General features: G+C 45.4%; 1 protein-coding gene across 1 annotated transcript; it reads right to left on the minus strand.

Annotated features, from left to right (window-relative positions):
* Window positions 1-1,109: 1,109 nt before the first annotated feature.
* LOC115311836 (male-specific histamine-binding salivary protein-like) lies at window positions 1,110-15,869 on the minus strand. Its single transcript, XM_040213473.2, has 5 exons — window positions 15,757-15,869; window positions 10,715-10,881; window positions 10,538-10,632; window positions 8,447-8,536; window positions 1,110-1,291 (listed from the first exon to the last, which is right to left on the minus strand). The coding sequence occupies exons 1-5, from the start codon at window positions 15,838-15,840 to the stop codon at window positions 1,110-1,112; spliced, it is 618 nt and encodes a 205-aa protein (XP_040069407.2). The 5' UTR covers window positions 15,841-15,869.
* Window positions 15,870-21,693: the final 5,824 nt, after the last annotated feature.

The following is a 21,693-nucleotide window of genomic DNA, read 5'->3' on the forward strand; positions in this document are numbered from 1 at the left end:
TCCGATCTTACCAGCACGTTCTTTTGTTCTTAGACAACCATATTGGACCAGTACAATACTCCGTGTCACACGAAGTCCGATCGCAGCCGACGCTACAATCCGACGGGGGCCAATCATGTTGCGCCAAAAGTGCATCGTCATTGCGCTCGTTTCCTTTGTGGGTTGTCAGTCACCGCCTAAACCAATCGCGCGCTGATAAAGAGCGCAAGATGGCATCGCATTCACAGTGCGAGATTTGTTTAGTTGGTGGTAGCAACGCAAAAAGACAATGGCCGCCGTGACGATGCCCCTCTAGGCGCGGCTCGATTGGCTCAGTGCGAGGAGCAAGTCGTCTGCTTCTTGCGCAGGAGTTGCGGTGACGACAGAACGATGCCGAGCTCTGATTGGCTCTGATTGAAAGTCAAATGGGTAGACCTCAATACTAAATGCCTTGAGGTCTCTACCCACTACTTTTTCAATAAGCCAATAAGAGCTCGGCGTTTTCACCTCATCGCAAGCCATGTGCAAGAAGTAGACGAAATTGCGCTCCGCGTAGGATCGTTGCGTCGGCTACAGTGAAGTCGGTAGGGTAGTTGCAAGCATTAAAGAAAAGACAGATGTCGAAGCTTCGGCAGGAAGAACGTTATATCTATAATTTAAATAAAATAGCGTGGCTTTATCTGCTATCGCTTTTATCTGTCACGAAATGGTTACTTGGAGCTTCGCTGATCCGAAATTTTAATCTCTATTATTTGAAATACCAGCGAAAGCAAACGTCATAAATTTGTACGCAAATTCTAAATTAAGCAGAAAATCTACTTTAGCAGATGTTATTTTGAAAAAAAAACAAAAAAAAACACAGACAAACAAACGAACAAACATTGTTTTGGATATTGTGTGAAAACAAAAAAATTGTAAATGTTTGTTCTCGGAACAGCTTTCTAATTTTAGTAAAGAATCACTATTCTGCTTTGACAATTTATTTGTACAAACAACCATCTCATAACCACTAAAAACTAAACAATGATTAATTCAGCGCATTCCAGAGTGTTCTAAACTGATTTCCGGCAATGTTGTGTCTCTTGATTGGTCATTTTTAGTCAACTTTAGACCCCCTCAAGAGTGCCCCCCTAGTGGGGCCATTTCATTGGTGAACTGCATATATCTCTGTCGTAGATTTGGTATTTCACTTTGCATAGATTGTCGTATTCTTTTTTGCATTTGGTTATGTTATTCTTGATATTGTCAGTGTCATTGTCCCTTGAGTTGTCTTCAATGTTTTGTTTGCCATCTTTGATCCACAGTTCACATCCTGGAAAGGAGAAATTGGAACATTCTAAGTTTTCGTTGTATTCTTTTCTGTTCCTTAATTTGTTTTATGCAACAGATTATAGCGGATTAATATTTCCATGTATTTCCTAATTATTGTTAGCCTCCACGCAAGACTTTTTAATCGAACACAACTCCGCTACTTTCGCAACCAACAATAAAAAAAAAAAGAAGTTGATACTAAAATATAGTTTCGATATTAACATTTTACTTGCCCCACGTAAAGATTTGCAAGGAAATGAACATATATGAGACGGTAACCTGCTAGGTTATACCACCCGAAAAAGTGATGTTTTATATTCACGTTAGAATAGTAGAAACATAACAATATAAACTGACGCACGCAATATCACTTGAGTACCAAGAAATAATAACGGATCAACATGTTACAACCTGGTATGAATAAATTTATCATAGTTTCTGCAACGTGTAGCAGCAATGAGGTTACCCTGGCTGTTATGTATTTCAACACCTGACTAGATGTGAACCTGATTGCAAGTGCGAAAAGAAAATATCTGAAGAACAAAATAGGAAACCTTTTTGGCCATTAAAATATGTATTCCCGCGGAATGGATAGGCACTATGAGTACTTAACATTTCAAATTTTTCTCACTAGCTTAATTAAATTTGTTTATAAAAATAAAGTTAGAGCGTGATTTGTAAAAGAGTTGGTCATCCCTAAAAGCTTATATAATTAGTGTGTAATCGCATTTCATTTAAACACAACGAAGGTTGTATTAAACTATTCATTCTCCTTTATACCGTAAAAACAGCTTGGAAAGCGCGCCTTAATCTGACTGACGAGTTTCACCACGGTGATGCAAAGGAAAGTTTGTGGATGATTGGTATTTTGCATGTACGCGCTATTCAAATTAACTGAAGTCCAAATTCCTAACGTAAAACTGCGTGCGACATACTTTGATATTGTCTTACATCATTTGATTTTTGAATATTTTTTTTATTGCTCATCTTGTATCCAAACGAATCTGAAGCATGTTGCGTCAGAAGCTGCGGAACACAATGACTGAGTCACATAAAGTTCTAGCCTCACCAGCTCATTCTGATGAATTCATTTCGTAGTGGTTAAGTTTTTAAATGTTAAGTTATTATTTAATTTATTCATTCATTCATTAAAAATGTATCAATTATAATAAATAAATAATTTATTTATTTATTATTTCTAACTCCTCGAACCTCTTCAAATGGACCACTTAATGGAATAAGCATTAGAAATGTTCACCATGCATCGGAATAGAGATAAACATCTAATGACTTAACGAATTTAACGAAACAATGCCTACAAAACTTCAAATTTTAGCACGTAATCGAAAATCCTGACAGTATGTAGTGTTCACACCAATGTGTTCAATATCCCTCTTCGTTGCACGCGCTTTTTCTGCGCTGCATTATATATATGATTTATTACAACTTTTGGGCTCGAGTACAGATCGAAGAAAAAGAGCAGCCTGTTTTCTTATGTTCGGTTTTGTTTCGCTTTGATACCGTCGATAACCCATCCACAAGGCATCCTTTCTCGTCGGCGCAATTAGGCAGAAATAAGACACACTGCATGACGACCTTCTCTGGTTCACTTGAACTGCAGCCGACGCTACACTCTAAAAAAAAGCCCGTGCGTCTGCTTTCCCGCACAACACTCGGAGAGCCAATCACCGCAACTTACGGAGGCAGCTCAGCGAATGACGATGCCGAAACATATGTTTAGACAAAAAAAACGCAGTCTGAGCTGTGACATTAAGCAATGCAAAACGTCACGCTTGCATTGCTTAATGTCACAACTTAGTCTGCGTTTTTTGGTCTAAACATACGTTTCGGCATTGTCACTCTCTGAGCTGCTTCCGTAAGTTGCGCTGATTGGCTCTCCGAGGATTGTGCGTGGAAGTGGAGGCACAAACTTTTTTAAAATTGTACGGTCCGAGGGAACCAATCAAGCAGAACCGAAAGTGCGCGGCCACGGAGATATTTTTTTTTTTGTGCGTTCGCTACCACCGTTTATACCAATTACGCACAGTGAAGGTGCCTTGCCTGCGCTTCATTTTATCCTGATTAATCTAGCCGGTGACAGCAAAGCTATACAAAATTGCACCCATGTTCATTCGACCAAACGCGATAAAATAGTAGCTCTATAGAAACATCCTCGGTGAAAACAATTAGGAAAGCAAATGGTACGGTGATGAAATAATAATAATAATGCCTTCATTTTTTCATCACATGATGAAGGGTAGGCCGGGAAAAAAAGCTGTGAAAACAGCTTGATGGATCCCCGACCTCCTACAGTGGCAGAAACATAACAACTCAAACAAACAAACAAAGGCAAAAAATATAGCTCTAACAAAAACAGCCCTGGCAGGACAGATTGTCACAAAAACCGTTACACTTTGCAGTTATTGGCCATAGTAATTTCGAAGCTCATTCATGGACAGCGAGTCCAGTTGAAAGTCACGACTAATAAAGCTATTAAGTAAATGTGGTAAAGTATATTTTAACATTTGCAGGCCATAGTTAGTTCTATGAGGTACCATCCTTCAATATTCAGCGTGCCGTGTAGGATAGATTACAACGTTTCTAGTTAACATCGCGAGAGTCGTCAGGAATTGTGAGTTTCGTTTTTGATATCTTTTAAAACCAGCGGTCAACCTGTAGCTGTACAAGTTATGTATGGTTATAACAGCGTATTTTTCAAACAAACCAGCAGTATGAAAGTCATGTGGGGCGTTGCAGATAATTCCAACCATTTTCTTTTGAAGCATCTAGGAATATCTTTTCTTCTAAAGTTTCCAGCTGTGTTCGTACCCCAGATAAGGTGGCAATAGCCGAGATAAGAGTAAAAAAGAGAGTTGTAAATAATCAGGATGGCGGAAGTTGGTAAGGTAGAGCGGTTGCGGTTTGGCTAATCCAGAGGACAATGCAAGATAATTTAAATCATATTGTACGTGGTTATCCCATGACATGCTCTCAGAAAAGATGACACCAAGTGTCTTAAAGCTGCCAACAATTCAATGGGCGTTGTGTTTAAGATGAGGCTATTAGTGCATGATACAGTCTTATTTTTCGGACAAAAAATAATGGCTTTTGTTTTTTCGTGCTTATTTGAAATGAATTTGCCTGTGCCCAAGACTCTAGTTTTGATAACGTTATATTTCCATGGTCTATCAGTAAATTTGGCTCGTCAGCGGAAAAAAAATATGCTAGTACCGCAGGCATAAATGACTAGTTTAACCGTTTGATCTATGTTCACTATTGCGTTTACGTATATATTAAATAGAAAGGTGCTTCCTTGAGGGACATCTGACGTGATAGTTCTAGTTGCAGATGAACAGCCGTTTAGGTACATGTTTTGTTGTCGATGTTTAAGGTAAGAGTTCAGAAGCATTAAAAGGCCGCCTCGAAAACCATAATGTTCGAGTTTTTGTAAGAGTATTTCATGATTTCGGCTATCAAAAGCTTTAATGAAATCGACGAAAACACCAAGCACTAGCTTTCTATTTTCGATTTGCTCTAGAATATATTATTTTTGTGCTAGGAGGGCCGCTTCAGTTAAAAGATTTTATCTAAAGCCAAATTGAGCCGAGTTTAATAAACCAGACCTGTCAGAAAATTGGCAAAACCGGTGATGTATCACTTTCTCGAGAACCTTTGAAAAGACTGGAAGTATCGAAATAGGGCGGTAGTTTCCTACGTCATCTTTCGAACCCTTCTTATGCAGAACTAACACTGTGGCCAATTGCATCCCTTTTGGAAAAACACTCGTAGCAATAGCAACATTAAAAATATGCCTTAGCGAGAGAGCAATAAGATCTATAACATACTTCACCGGGCGAATCTGAATACGGTCGGCTTCAGTTGAACCACTATTTTTTAATAGCATTGTTATAGAGATTACTTCCATCGGAACAACTGGGTCTAAAAATATAGAGTTAGCATTGCTTTGATCAATGTGTCTGTATGCATTAAGATTGGTTGGGGTGTTGCCAAATTTAATAAAGATTTCATTAAACACATCTGCCAAGATGCCTCCCGTTAACTTTTCTCCATTTAGAGTCAACTCGTCAACACAACCTGATGAGCAATTACGATCTAGCAACATGTTTAGGTTTTTTCACATGGTATCCGAACGCTACTCAGATGACTTAAACAATGCATTGTAATAGCGCGTCTTCGCACGACGTAATGTCAAATTACGTCGTGCTCGGAAAATTACGTCGTGCAAGGACAAATTTTGTCAAATTGCTGCGGTACACTTTAAATATCCGGAGCTTTTCCGGCTCTCTTGTTCTTAAACACCGCTTATATAATAAATCCTTGCGGTTACTTTGACATAAAAGATCTTTTGTTAACCACGGTTTTCGCGCATTTTTTGATGCCTTCAAAAGTTTAGACGGGAAGTGAGTATTATATATATCTTCGAATTCATTCATGAACGCGTCTTAAGCATCATGAGCATCATTTTTAAGGTGCACCGCACTCCAATCGGCATTCGAAATGCACCGAAGAAAATCATCTAGCTTGTCTAAAGTTATAGGTTGACCTTTTTCGAGTAACGAGCGCCGTCTGGGGAATTGTCTGCGAACTACAAATGAAGAGCAACCCAACATGCCTCCGCCCGTCAAAACACATTGGCATCGTGCCGTTGTATCTTTTTTCAGTGTTCTTTATACCCCATGCTACCGATACTAAAAAACAAAGCGTCAAAATAGGCTAAATATGCGCGAAGATGAATGTTGCCGTCGCCATTTTTGGAGGGCACCGTCCCGATGCCCTCCGAAAATGGCGACGGCGGGAGTGTACGCATGCGCGGAAGCTTACTGGAAAAAGGTCAATTGTTTTTAGAATTTTTTTGTAAAGTTGTTTCTACACACAAACATATAGGAAGATGGTCGCTCAAATCACAGCTTATTACACCAGATTTGAGTTGTTTATCAAAATTAGTTATAAACAGATCGATAAGGGTTTCAGATTCTGATCGTACCCGAGTTGGAGCAGATACAGTGTTCACGCAGCATTTTTCATTCATAAAAGTGATCATATCCCTTTTCGTAGCACTGTCAACAAGGATGTTTATATTAAAGTCACCGCCGCAGATAATATTGTAATTGGACTCGTTTACAAAACTATGAAAGATATGATAAAAACAAAAAAAAAAAATGTCGTGACGTTACCGTCGTTTGGTCGGTAACAAACAGCAAACACATTACACCAATTTTTAAGAACAAGAGAGCCGCAAGCATAGTACTTTCTAATCTTTTGTGACAACACTGTAGTCGCTAAGTACTTCACAGCACATATTCTTTTTAGTTAGAAGGGAAACTCCCCCTCCACGCCTGAAGGTACGGTTTAAAAAGTTGATGTTATAGGCTGGTAAGCAAAGTACGCTATCTTCGTCCGAATACCAAGTCTCGGTAAGCATCATTATATCGAACACAAAACCGAACTGGTCCAATAGAAGCTCAATATCGGAACGCTTGTTTCTAGGTGATTGAGCATTTTGATGAAAGCATTTCGATGAGTGGTCATTACCAACGTTGCGTTTTAAATCATGGGGTGCTATAAAACACCGTTCGGCCATTACAGTGTACCAAAACTAACTGTGAAGTCAAGAAAATCGGAAACGTATGCAATTTTAGACAAATCGTCTTGACACCGAACAACATGCGCTCGCTCCCGTCAGTTGAATAAGCAATAGTTGAACAAGCCGTGCACACATCGAGGATGACTTCAAGGACGGCGTCTAGAAGGACGTCGAGGACGGCGTGCTAGAGGACGACATCAAGAACGACATCTAGGGTGACTTCTAGGGCGACATCGAGGATGACGTGAAGGACGTTGTCTTGGACGGCGTCGAGGACGACCACTAGGACGACCTCAAGGACAACCTCATGGACGTCCTCTAGGACGACACGTTTCCGTGACCGGCGCCTATACGAACGGAGCTTACGTGACCGGCGCTTACGAGGTCACATGAACGGAGCTTATACGCTTCAGCCACGGGGATTACGTGCCTTTGATTAAGTGACCTTGCATTTCAGCCACGGGCGCTACGTGACCTTGAGCGTAATTGGAAATGTAAAGCTACCGCAAAAAGAAAAGAAAAAAAAAGAGGGTCGTGATGATGCATTTTTGGCGCTGCCTGATAGGCTCCATTGGATTGTATCATCGGCGGCGGTCGGACTTGCAGAGAAATGGAGTCGTTTAAAGGAGCTGTGCAACAATTCCAGGGCTTTGCTTAAATTATTGTGGAAGTTGAGGCCTGACACTTCTGAAGTGAACTACAGAAAACAGATTTTGCCTGGATACCCTAGTTTTTATCTAAAAAAAATATGAAAAAGATCCAGGTTTTTGCCGCCTCTCAACTCGTACGTCGTCTTCCAAGTCACGTGCGCAGTGACGTTGGTGGGGTAGGCGCGGGGTTCCGGAAAAGTTTTCTCTTTAGAGCCATCAGTGAGCAGCGAGAACTTATCCACTCGCGACCGCGTGACCACGTGCTGGCGGGCGCCGCGCGAACAATATGGTGAAAGAAGGAAAGTCTCATCCGGGTCCGGCCATGCCCGTCCGGCCCTGTTCTCCTCCACCTTTGGCTTCTGGCGGCTGTTCGCGGTAGCAGAGAGAGCTGACGGTTTTGTGGACCTAGGATAGATGGCGCCACTAAAACTCCGTATAATAAAAGTTTTGTGATTGATACCAGATTTTTGGCGCATTTATATATATGTTGGAACGACAAGATTTATAGAAAAGTTACCTTTTATTGAGCAGGTATTCGCACAACTTGCTATCTTTCTACTAGATTCCCCATTGACGTCACGCCGCGTGTTTCTCATGGCCGCCGCTCGCGGCTGCTCTAAGTTTTGCATCGTTATTACGTGGCGGAATCGCAACATTTCGACGAAAGGAGGTGTGTTTTTTGTCATTTGTGACAAGGTGAACAATATCAAAAGCAGAAGATGCCAAATTTTTCAACGTTAAAATCGTTGCACAGCTCCTTTAAGATATCACCGAACAAAGAAATATTTATTTATTTGCGCATTGTAGTGCGATGTGCATGCGACGCAACTAGACTACAAAAAAAAAAAAAAAAAGCGTAATGAGACTTGAAAGTTGACCCTGCGAAGGTCGCTCTACTCACTCGGTTCCGGTGTTCCAAAGACAACCATCACGTCGCAGCTTGAGTAGTCCGAATAAACGAGCCGATATTCAGCTGTCGCTGCATTAGCGGCTGTTGAACAAACGTAAAATAACCATGTTAGAAACGGCAACCGCTTTAGACCCCGACAGCTTCACGAACGCAGGGTGTGGCTAATCATGTCCACTCTCCTCGCTTCGTGATTGGTTCTTCAAGGCTCTCATCTGCTAATGCTGCAACCTGATTGGCTCGGCAGCGATAACGAGTTGCTTGGGGCTCGCCACGCCTCGCGTTTCTTAGAGCCGTCGGTGACTATAGGAGGATGCACAGCAGTCTTATGGTACGTTTACACTTGCGGATCAGCCAGCGAATCCGCCCAACTTTTGCCACTGGGTCGAAACGCTGGACTGAAAACGCGGCAGCGAGCCGTCGAGGTTCATGACCTATTTCTGCGCCGAACGAGGCGTTTCGCTTACCGGAAGTGACTTTCTTGCGCAGCGTTACGCTGCCTACGTCACGAGTACGCGTTCTTCCGGGAGCAGCAACGCCCGGGAGAGACAGCCGAAGAGGGAACTCTCACGCTTTCTCGTCATATTTGACGGGATATTACGAGAACAGCTGCCGCAGCCGGCGCCGCCGCCACCGCTCGAAGGAGATAGATGTAAACTTAACTCGCTCGTCGCCGCCGCCGCCGGGAGCGAATTCGCTCCCGCGGCAGCGGATTTCTTCTCCACGTATCGGTTTGATCCTACAAGTCTAATAGAGTATAAATAAAGTTGCTTCCTCCTCCTCCTTCTCAGGTGTAAAGGTACCATTAGGCGGCATGTGGAACCGGCACAGATACCGTGCTGTGTTACATATAAAGCGAAGTCCCGAAATCGGCTTGTTAACGTGTCGCGCTATGATTTATCACAAAGGTGACCGAAGGTTGTAAAAGACCCGCAGAAAATAAACTGAAAAAAAAAAAAAATTATTGAAGTAAAAAAAGAAAGGAAGATAATTGGTTTTCTTTTGGGACTGCATTTATCCGCTAGCTGCGCAACCTCTAACCAGAGCCGTATATGTAGATAGTTTGGTCAATAGGAGGCGCGGGCAGAGCCAGGACGTGCGGGAGACTCGGAAAGAGGGCTTGGCATGCTCTTTTGACCAACCAGAACCCGAAAAGAATCCCCTAGCGGTGGTAGCGAGAAACAGTTCTGATCGAAGGTCTCTGTTCGTATATGGTTTTAATAACTGCGTAAGAGTGAAGTGTAGTAACTCTTCGTGGTTGAAAATAGGGTGCACGTGCTGTTTTGATCATGATCACGCAGAAAGATGTAAGAAACAAATGCGCCGCTCAACTGTTTTGCGCGGACAGGCTGTGACCGCTCGGACGGCAGATTCCCGGCACTCGGCGTTTGGCGTACGGATTATGTCGATCGTTCCGCTGTCATTGAGATCAGTGGCTCCGCTAGTCGCACTCTTCCACCATCATTTTGGATGAGCGTGATTGAAACATCACGTGTACCATATTTTCAGCCATCGAGAGTTACTCCGATGCAGTTATCAGGTTTGTTTCTCGCGACCACCACCAGGGTATTATTTCCGGCTTCTGGTTGGTCACATTCGAATTTCTGAAGACGCCCTGGAACATTCCCAGCCCGCTTTCGGCCAATGGCGCCTCCTCATTTGTCTCCTATACTTCCCAACGAATGGCCAGACTCTCTACTTATACGGCTCTGCCTCTAACTGGCGCAAGTATCGATAGATGGCGGCAGCGGCCCCGGCGCTTGCTGAGCTGCCGGGTTCGCTGCCGCCATCTGTCGGCCCTTAACAAAAAAAAAAAAAAAAAAAAAAAAAAAAAAAAAAAAAAAAAAAAAAAAGAACGTTGTTAAAAAAAAAAAATGTTTTTTAAAATTTTTTTTTTTGCTTAGTTTGTACTTTCAAATTTTAACGCGATCAATGCTTCCACCTTTTTGGGCACCTCCTTGGTGAACCGTAGTGCGAAGCGTTACCAAACCAATTTTTGCGGTAATTTCAAGAGCTTTAACAGGCTTTGCTACGTTTATTCCGTGCAATAAGTTAAAGATATCAGGAAATTAAATTCCGGCTTACATGCGTCGCAGTTATCTGCATCGCCAAGTCGGATGATGTCATCGACTGTGCTGTTCCACGAACGAGCCATCGTGACACGCGCAGTAAATCCTTTCCTGGAATATGAATTGTTCGCAAGTTAATTTCACGCAGTCGAGAAAAACAGAGATGGTTAGCCAATGACGATCGCACACTTACAATTGGGTCGTCTGAGCATCCCTGTACATAAGTCTGCTCGTAGCAGTCCTGGTTGCGTCATTTTTGTTGCATAATTTCACGCTGACACATTTCCCGGTGCCTCCGGTGCCAGCATCATACTCGTAGGAGCGGTACATCAGATAAAAGGTTTCATTCTGACTCACTGTCTGCAAAAAAGATATTGAAAAGAACCGCTGTCTTGATACCTGTGCGTGGCAGTGTTATAACGTTAAAAATATTTCGCTTTCTATTGCAGCTATTGACATCGAAGAAAGTTCTAAAAAATAAATAAATCGCCTTCTGCGAGCTATACACTTTGTACCTCAACACTTCATATCAATATAATCTAAACCCCGAGACAACCATGTCATATCTGTAGTAGGTATTCCCCTGCCATATGCAGGGGTAACCCTCGGGCAAACGCCAGTTTCTACACCTTCGTCCTACAAAAACCTGTCCCAGGGTAGTCACTCCCTCAAGCATGCGAGCATGACAGGATGTTTTGGCTGGACTCTTTTCTGCGTCGACACACAGGGGTTCAATAATACTAAGGCTTGTCGTCCGAGCTCTGCCTTCCTGCCATCTCATACCGGAGAAGGAGTTACACTGATCTTGGGTAACGATTCAGCTCCTATTCTTCGAAAAAAAGTTACGGAAGAGAAGCAGTAACGCACAAGACGACACAAAATCTCAAACGCAGCCGGATTTATTTGCAAGGGAACAACAAATATATAGCAATCCACACGGAGAGGAGAGAAGGAAGGCAAAAGACATGCCGCCGCAAATATTTGACTGAATTCAGCCAGACAGACTGACCTCCAACCTAGACACCGCAGCAACGCAGACAACCTCCGCCAAGCGATTCGACATAATAATCCCCGGTAAGGCTACGTGAACCGAGCAAAATACATCAATATCCCTATCCAGCCTCCGCGGACCATTTGCCCTTGACATCACCAAAACAAAACAAAAAAGAGGATCGATGGCCGAGTGGGCGCACACCAACTCGAAGACTTGGTGTGAAAGCTCGCGCTGCAGGGCTCGGGATTCTCGGTTCAATAACCAACTCTGAACATTTTGATTTGGATGAGCAATGTACCGGTCGTGCGGTCGTGTTGGATCAGCACTCCCAGAAAAAATGGTACATTCTTACACCCCTTGTCCCAATATAAGACACCCCAAAACTTCAGTAACACGGTCAGCGCGCTGACGTCGATCCGACGGTACCTACTTTGACGAGCTGCTTGATAGCTGAGTGGTGCAACTTATTGAAATAGCTAATGGGCGTGTTACTGACTAAAAAAATAACTAATCGGGGTCTTCTCGGCCCCAGTGCAAAGCCTCGGTGTTTTTTCTTCTTCTTCTGTAGTCCTTGATGCGTACTTATCTGTTTTATGAGGTACATCTCACCGTTCTCAAGCCCCTCCTGAACGTTTGGGCCGCCTGTTCGACGTCATTGCGTTATACGTCGAACTAAAGCTTTGGGGTGCTTTATATGGGAACAAAGAATGTAAGACGACAACCTTTCTTTTTAGTTAGTTCTGCATGAACTCCAGGCTAGCGGTTGTACCGCACTGGCTAAATTGCTCATCTACAGCTGAGACACCCGACGTCCACTGAGGCAGACTAACTTCCGGCTATATCAGCACACGCACACACACACGCACACACGCACGGACGCACCCAGGCACGCGATCATACACACGGACACACACGAACGCGCACACACAAACACACACACAAAACAGAACAAAGCAAGAACTGACAACAACAAAAAACTTCAGTCGTTCCTTCAAAACTATAGATGGCTGGCTTACAAAGTTTCTGCGGTTCTTTTTAAGATTATTTTAAACGAAAAACTTCCTTTACACAAGATTGAAGCTTCTTCCCATAATGGCGGGCACACACATTCAGCAATATATTTTGCTAGTTCAGATGATGAAGATACATTTTTCACACTTATGTTGTTTCTTAAGAGGTTGCCATTTACGCACCGACCCAGGATCGAATTTAAGTTGGTACAACTTGGTACTTTGCTCGACGTGTTGTTACAAATTTTGACCTGTTACTTTAGGTCAACAGTGGTAGAGTTTAGCGGAGTATTTTATTCAAGGGAGAATGTGTGTATCGGCTCTGCGGTAGCTCGGCTGTTGTCGGAGGTGTATCTCAATGCGCTAGACAGGGAGGTAATATCTTTAGCAGAAGCTTTGGGGGTAGAAAACGTGATTGTTCATTGATTTGTTGACGACATATTCATATGTGCTTAAAATGAGTACTACGCAATTAAGGTTCGGAATTTTATTGTCGAAGAGGCACCGGGGTTATTGTTCACGGCTTTGTCCACGGTCGTGGGGAAGTTGCAGTTTCTAGTTCTACAGTTGTTAAACAGTAACAGTGCATGGAGAAGATGCGGCCTTATCTAGGCCCAGTGCCCCATAGAAACTCGTAAACGTTGGTGTTGTAAATTCTCTTATAGGTTATGCTCTAAAAAAGTCGTGCACTCATTGTGTCGGCAGTGCGCTGGTGAGCCAGTTGAAGCGGTTGAGGTTATAGTTTGGATTTATCTGAAGAAATTTTGCGTAGAAAAATTGTAGAAAGGGTGCCGGTGTTTCAAACAGAAATGTTACTGCTGTAATTCCGTACTTGCACAGGTTTTCAAATATTTTGAAAGCTTTGGCTCACAAGTTCGAAGTAATTGTAGTTTTTAAGACAGATTTCAGGTTAGGTAGTCTTACACCGTTTGCGTTCGAGCGAGAGCAGGGCTGTGTGAAGAGGCAATTGGATCTTCCAGTTGGTTGCGTCCACGAAGTTGTGCACAAAGTTTCGTTTCATTGCGGGCTCTGCTACGTGGGGACGTAACATTGCCCACAGGAGAAGTGTGACAAATGTCTCTCCGGTATCAGAACTATCCAAACGAATAGCTGAATGTATTGCGTGCTCGCCATTATGGGAACAGGATATTTAATATTGTTTATATACAGTGATACGTTTAAATGATTTTAAAATATATATTAAAGCGGTACTCCAATGACATTTGAGCTTCCGACCTATCCATGTTATTACGTCATTAAAGTTTCGGGAACAAATATTAGCCACGAAATATTATCGAAATATTAATTCGATTAGGCAAAAACAACCCAACGCCTGATTGCGACACAGTGTGTTGAACGGTGTGCGTCGCATGTTTTGCAAATAGCACCAGAAAGGCATAAGGCTCCTCCGTCTTCAGATTAAGAGGGTGTAGAGAGACAGACGAAAAGCGACTATGTCTGATGAATTCCGAGATCGAACCGAGCCGAACTTTTTAATCCCACACGACCTTCTTTTCCCAGCAACGGTTCGGCCGTTGCCGAGCCGTTGCCGTTCTCTTTTCCAACAAGCCGGTCGGCTTGTTAGAAAGGAGAACGGCAACTGTTCGGTCGGCTGACGACGTACGACGTGGCCGGCTGACGGCGTACGACGTACGACGTGCCACAGCACGGAATCACTCATCATTTAGTCGCAGTGCAGTGGTGCGCAATGGTCCTGCTAACTGAGTGTAGTTACGCCCAGGTGTTTGCGAGACATTTAGCGCTACACGAAACGCTTCGTTTGCATGGGGCGAGCAACGTAAATGATTTTTTTTTACGGTTTAAAGAAGCAGATACTCCAACGAGTCATAAAGAACTAGAGTGTTTGAAATAGAGACCGCTGCTCAGTAGAGCAAGATGCGGCGCGGACAACGCGCTAAATCTCTCGCAAACTCCTGGACGTCACTACACCCACCAGGGTCTATGCCCACTACAGACCAGTGCGCACCACAGTGCTGTGGCTAAGTGGTGACCGATTGCGAGCTCTGGTACTCCACGTCGTGCGTCGTCAGCCGGCCGAACCGTTGCCGTCCGCTTTTCCAACAAGCCGACCGACGACCCCGTGCTCAACCGAGCCACCGTCTACTGAGAGCGAGAGAGAGGCGAGTGGAGGGACAGGGCGTCAGGGCGATCGCGTGCTCAAGAGGTTCCCGACGTTCGCGAGATGTGGCCACGTGACAGCGGACATCAGTCACACTCCGGTTACACGACTCCATTCGACCCAACACTCGGCCGAGAGTCGTAGCTAAAAGCATGGTTATGTATTTTTTTTTCTTAAGTTTGTTTATAAACTATACTTGTGGGTACAGAGATAAAAGGTCTGCAGCTTTCAGCCTGGTCAGGAAACGACATAAACGTCAATTAAGAACGCTAACCATAAATTAATAAACAGAATCCCAACGTTTTGGCCACACAATAGACTTCGACAACAGCACCGTTCTGACCTCGGAGAAGAATCCTAGAAAACATCAATTCGTGAGACATGAATCATCCAACACGCCAAGGGGAAATGAACAACCCTTCGGGTACTTTTCGCAGCAACTACTTGTCGGGGCTGCGTGACGTCACTAAACCTCTGTTAATTTGTGTGTGTATATAAACGAGGCGGGCCCTTACAGGGACTCAACCTTACATCCTGGTCCCGATTCGTCAGAGTTCATGGTTAGAGTTCTTAATTTTCGTTAATCTGCGTACGAAAACACGCAACGAGTTTCAAAATGCCCCGCCATGAAACATCAGGACTGCGTTGTATGCTGAAGAAAAAAATTAAAAAATACACGTATCGGCAAAAATATGCCTGGTTAGGTGACTATTAATAAAAGAAGCTGCAGGTACTCTAACCAACTGTGTTTAAGTAGCCCGACGTTTAAATAGCCCGACGCCAACGCCGCTCAAGCCGGAAACGGGCGCCTAAGAGCTGGGCTCTAAAAACAAAACCAAAACAGAGCGGAATCAAGTACGTTGCAATTCCAAAACCCTGCACGTTTCTTGGAGATGCGTTAATAGACTAAAAAAAAATTTTACTGTGATTTCTGTGTAGGAAGCAGGTATATTGAATGCCAATTACGCTAGGTAATGAAAATAACAAGAGAAAGTGCCTTTCTAAGAACAAATTTGAAGTCGAATGAATACCAAATCAATTATGAGAATATCGCGCATTGTTACTCAAGTAATCAGGTTTTTCGTTCTTACCTTCCATGCGTCAGTATGTGTTCCAGTCTCCTCGGCGATTGCGGCCGCAACAAGGCTAGCAAACACGACGTGCGTGAGATACATCTTGAGCTCTTCAGTTGGACCAGAATGTGAAATCTGTGTTAGATACGAAGCGGTTGGTTCTTTTTTATACACAACTGGCAGTTAAAAAAAAAACACGTAAAAATAAGCTTTTCTTAAATTGTACGCTCCGCTTCGTTTGATCTCAGCGATCGATTCCACAGGTGGCGCAAGAGTTGAACAGCTACAGTAGAAACATTTCGCCATAAATCAACAATGGATATTGTAGTATTACGCAATAGCAAAACATCAGGTTTGTTTTTTATTGTGAGTCATCCAAAGCAGATATTGTGTAAACGGGAATTGTGCAAGTGTTAGCCGCATTGGGAAAAATGAAAGAGCAATACATTTCTTTTTTTTTTAAAATTTACTTGTTGGTGGTGCGATTCGCGATATTTTTTTGAGCAAGACCTGCGACATGCGTAGATGAAGCACAGTGCTTATCCACACTGTGCAATATTAATTTAAAAAGAAACACGTTTTTATCATATTTTTTTTTATTACTCACGTTTTGTAGACTGACAACTAATAATCGCATCAGTGTTGGTCAGGCCATTTTTTTTATCAAACTTACGTAATTTTTGCGGGAAGACATTCTCTGACTTAAGGCTGAACTCCGTGGAGCGAATTATGCGACGAATAACTGACGAACGACGCCCGTCGGCACGCTTGCTTTGCGCGCGACGTAGCAGCCACTGTGCTAATTCTACGCGCAGAGCTAAAGCCGCCGGGCGAAATTCATCGATTTTTCGCAGCATATTCGTCCCATGGAGTTCAGCCTTTACTGGCATGGTTTCGATGACCGCCGAACATCAAATCATTAGGAGGTAAATCACGAGTGATGTTTTCCTGACGACCGTAATAATTCGGAATACAGCAAAAGGGGTCTTCATTCTACATCCCTTTACGCTACACAAATTTTTGCAGAACACAAAAATAATTCTTATATTAGTGCAGACGCTATCCTTTTCTGGCTTTTGGGACATACTCGAAGGCGCTCATAAACGTCGAAAAATGACCCTTTACCTGGTGGTTTGGCGAACAGTTTAAAACATTCCTACAAATAGGGTGTATGAGAGAAAAAATTAAAGCCGTTTACAAATCCCTGTAACGCCGAATTGGAGCGCAGCTCTTGAGGAGGAGTAGGGAAGGGTACTGAGGGGGGCAGGTCACCTGCGGGTAGTCACGTGACCCCGGCGGGGTCACGGGATCTCGGGGGAGGGGGGGTCACGTGACCTCGGGGGTCACGTGACCCCCCCCCCCCCCCCACTCTCCGGTTACGCCGACGCCGACGGCGACGCCGCTCAAGCTGGAAACGGAACCCTAAGAGCTGCGCTCTAAAAAAACTAGCCTGTGGTCGGCACTATCCCCAGCCGCTTCGTTTTTCACGTGGGTTTTGATTCGCGTTTGCAATACTGCCTGCGAGGAGGGGTCAGACGCGTTCATGGTCTGCAAACGTCTCTGCCTTTCCGCCTGCTTGACTCCTTGCCACGCGAAACCGCAGCGCATGCGCACTTGCGACAAATCGGGGCGAGAGGTGCCCGCCATCAAATTGCAAACGCTCCCTATGATTTCAGGTGGATATTTTTTCTCGAATCTAGGTTCTCTATCCCCGACGCATCCACCATCTTGGAACTACCGCCCCGCCGTCTACAGGGCGTGTGACCTTGCGAATGCTCCCCCCAACCACACTCCTGATCTCAGTGCTGCTCAAACTCAGCTACAATGCGAGCTACCGAAAACCAGAAAATACAGTTTGAGTCATACTTTTGTGCTTTTAGAAGAAGGCGGAGTTGCGTTTCTGTAGCAGTGAAAGCTATGAACCATAGGGAGTTCATAGAAGGGGAAGATTGGGTTGCCCGTTGAAGCATCTATATTACACACTTTAACACTCCACCCCGCGCAGCAGCGGGATGTTACTGGATAGGATGGAATGAAAACGAGCTTCCTGGGGACTACCTCCAGGGGTTTATTGTTTTGAGGTTCTGGTTTGAGGTCTTCGCCAACCCCTATTTTTTATTGAAATTTCCAGAAAAAGGACGTGTATTTTTGTGGGGTGTTCGCTACCAACAGAGGTACTGATTGACTAACGAAAGCGTTATTTAAACAGCGGCGGCGATCTCTAAGGAGGCGTCAAGCCTATGTTTACACTTGCGGATCCGCCAGCGAATCCACCCAGCTTTTGCCGCTGGGGTGAAACGCTGGGCGGAAAACGCGGCATGCGAGCCGTCGAGGTCCAGGACATTTCTGCGCCGAACGAGGCGTTTCGCTGACCGGAAGTGACTTTCTTGTGCAGCGCGACGCTGCCTACGTCATGAGTACGCGTTCTTCTGGGAGCAGCAACATCCGGGAGAGACAGCCGAGGTGGGAACTCTCGCGCCTTCTTGTCATATTTGGCGGGATTCTACGAGAACAAATGTCGCAGCCGGCGCCGCCACCGCCGCTCGAAGGAAATAGATGTAAACAAAGCCCGCTCGTCGCCGCCGCCGCCGGGAGCGCATCCGCTCCCGCGGCAGCAGATTTCTTTTCAGGTGTAAACGTACCATTACATCTCCGCGGCAATGTTGACGACGCTTACCGCCGAATTCAGAAACCTCACTCAAACTACACTAAAACTGAAGGGCCGCTCCACTTCCTCGAGGAAGGCGCCAGGGCCGGCGCCTTCCTCGAGGAAGTGGAGGGGCCCTTTAGTTTGAGTGTAGTTTGAGTGAGGTTTCTGAATGGACCTTTTCCGAGAAGCGTTCTGCGCACGCGCGAGCGCCCGATACCAAGCGGTGGAAGTCGGCACGAAAAAATCGAGGAAATTCGGAATGAGGCTGTAAATCGACGAGTAGAACACGTAATTGCAGCATATATATAATTCTGTTACACAAAAAAAGAAAGTGGACGGAAAGAAAAACACGACATTTGGGTGGACGCTACGGATTTCCTTCTTTAAAGTCGCGCTAGGCCTACCTCGTTGCGTTGGGCACGCGACGCTGCTCAGAGAGCGAAGCAACTGGTAACGTAGCTCCCATTATCGATGGTAGCGCAGGTAGGTCACTTCCTCGATTTTTAGTTCGTGCAGCCACCGCCTGGTGCCGTCGGTATTTGGAAAAGGTCCATTCGGCGGTTAGGCTACATTACCTTGGGTCGGTTCGAAAAAGTACCTCTTTTGGTGCCAATGTAGCTACATAGTCCTTCTCTCTCTTTCGAATATAGAAGAGAAGGCACGCGTACCGGAGTGAGGGCAAGCTCAAGAGTATTTATCAAACACTCTTAAAAGCACTGTTATACCCTATCTAAAGTGCCCTCCGCGCCGCCACCAGCTTCGAGATCAACCTAGAGGTGGCGCTACTTTCGCGCTATCATCATCATCAAAGCGGGGATCGAAGCATGGCTGTGGTCTCTCCAGGTTCGCCCGCGAGTCGGTGTAGATTCTTGCGTTTAATTTCTCGCATAGTATCGCTAGGAAAACAATTCGAGCGGAAAATGGTGCGGCACTGCTCAATGCTTCGGTGAAGATCGAATCGTGTCACCAGCGTACGGCCTATATTTAACCAATCGCTTGTGTGGATGCGTCGTGTGGTTCTCCTAGGGGCCACTGCCTTTGGGAGTGCCACGTTCGCGGCGAGATGCTCTACCGCGAAGCGGGTTCGTACTCGCGTGGCATGCTGCTCGATCGTTGAGCGCAAACAGACACCAGTCACGCTGGTCACGGTGATAACCTCTGTTCATTTACAATGAAACAAACTACAAGAACACAGCGGCCATAAGCTGCTGAACGCCGTCGGTGTGGAGAACGCCCACAGCCACGGTGTAGGCCTACGGCCGAACGGTCGTTCACAAAGGTACAAAGGACAGGGTAAGCGCTCACCGGTGCGCCGGACGGTTCCTCGTTGTCGCCGCCGCCGAATCTCAGGAAGAAGACAGAGCGAGATACTGCTGTTCGCTGCTTTTAAGATAACGGCGGGGCGAAGTGGCCAATAGACGAGCGACACGTCGATCTCCTTTCTGCGAGGGTTCGTTACGAAAATCGCCCCTAGGGGGGAAAGGAGGAAGCCACTCACAGTGGTAAGCCGCGCCCCCTCTCGCTACGTCAGCGCGGCAGCCACGGCGCGCCAAAACGCTGACGCGACAGAATGTTGAGGGATCACGATCAGGGTTGCCAGGTTGGGCTATAAATAGCCAAATTGGGCTAGTTTTATTTGCAGTTGGCGGGAAAAAGTGGTAGTTGGCTATTTGGCTAGTATTGGTAGGGTGACTAGAAAGTTGTTTGTGTCGAGCGCGCCGGCTCTGCCATGCATCGCCGTGGCCCGTTTCGAAAATCACCGTCAGGGGCGCTCTCCTCAGCGTGTAGTACAGTTCCTGTATGTAGCTACGTACGGTAGCAGAGTTGTGCATTCAGCCTCGGCGGGTGGCCATAGCGCCGGCTATCCTGCACGCCTTGGATGCTTTGCTCCTCACGTGACTAAATTTGGCGAATAGCGGCGCCGCGCGCGCCGCCACGCATGGAAAACAGGAGAGGAGGAGAAGGAGGCGAAAGCAGGGGAACATACGCCGGGGCGCGGGTAACGTCGACGGAGCGACCGTAAAGGTGGCTTTCTTGCACGGCGTCGGATGCTTTGCTCCTCACGTGATGGATCTCGGCGAATAGCGGCGTGGCGGCGCGGGGAAAACAAATGCGCAACTCTGCTGCCCCTTCGGGGGAGCATATCGAGGGGTTCTACGTGTATGCTAGGCGCGCGCAGCTGGCGCAGGGACTTCCGTGCGGCAAGGCGGGTAGCAACGAGTTCACGCCCGCTTCCATCTGTTCTTCAGCGCTCGTGTGAATTTATTTCAACCGTTCCTGCATGCCCGTCCGTCAGGTGACACGTGGAGACTATGGACGTTGCCCCGTCAACCTCCGGCGTAAAGAAAAAGCAGCGAGTGAAGCACTGCTTCGTTCCAGGATGCACGAGAAGGTCTGCAAAAGAAAAACACACGTTGTTTGCCGTCCCGAGGGACCCAGTTCTCTTTTCTCTCACTGGGACAGGAATATTCCGAGGAGTCACGCATCTTCAGGAAAACTCCGGGGTGTGCGCACTTCACTTCGACGAGCGGTACATCGAGCGATACTTCTCTAAAATATCGCGCGATCCGTTCGAGATATCGCTGTATTTGTGGTCTTTTGGGATTAATAATATTAATAATAACTTTTTTCACAAAGAAAGTATAGGTACAATTTACTCAGTCTCACAAAAGCACTTGCGTGCTTGTGCGTGAGTACTTACTCACGCACAAGCACGTAGCGTTCGTATTCCGCTGAACACGTCTGCGGCCAGTGTTGGGAAGTACTTTAAGTACATTGTACTTAAAGTACTATTTAAATTAGGTTTAGAAAACTTGTACTTTACTTGAGGTACATTCTCTGTGTATGCACTTGTACTTAAAGTATTCTTTTCTGCTACTTTCCGAGGAAAGTACAATGCCCGACTTCAAAGTACATTCCCCGAATTTGGTATTGTTAAATTTTGTGTCACGAGGTGATGCCTTGTCAACTCCGAAGAAATACTGGGAGGAATATTCTACTCTCACCAGAAACGCGAGCAGACGACGCATCGCCCCGTTTGTACTGGGAGCGGCCTTCCCGTAGGTTTTTGAACTGTTGCTACTTCTCGGTCGGTCAGCGCAAGCGAGGAGGTTTTAAATATTAGGAGAGAAAAATTAATCATAATGTAGCACCTAAGTCTGTGGTGCGAAAAAATTAAATTTTCAAGTCGAAGTATAGACCTTTGTCCAAAAGTACTTTTTTTTTTAGCCTCGACCGCAAGGAGCAGAAGCGAACAATAATCTCGAACCCAGACGCTCACGGCGAGGAGGGGCTGCGTCGGCCTG

Source organism: Ixodes scapularis, unplaced genomic scaffold, assembly GCF_016920785.2.
Source record: "Ixodes scapularis isolate PalLabHiFi unplaced genomic scaffold, ASM1692078v2 PGA_scaffold1__304_contigs__length_218370807, whole genome shotgun sequence".
NCBI classification, from domain to species: Eukaryota; Metazoa; Arthropoda; class Arachnida; order Ixodida; family Ixodidae; genus Ixodes; species Ixodes scapularis.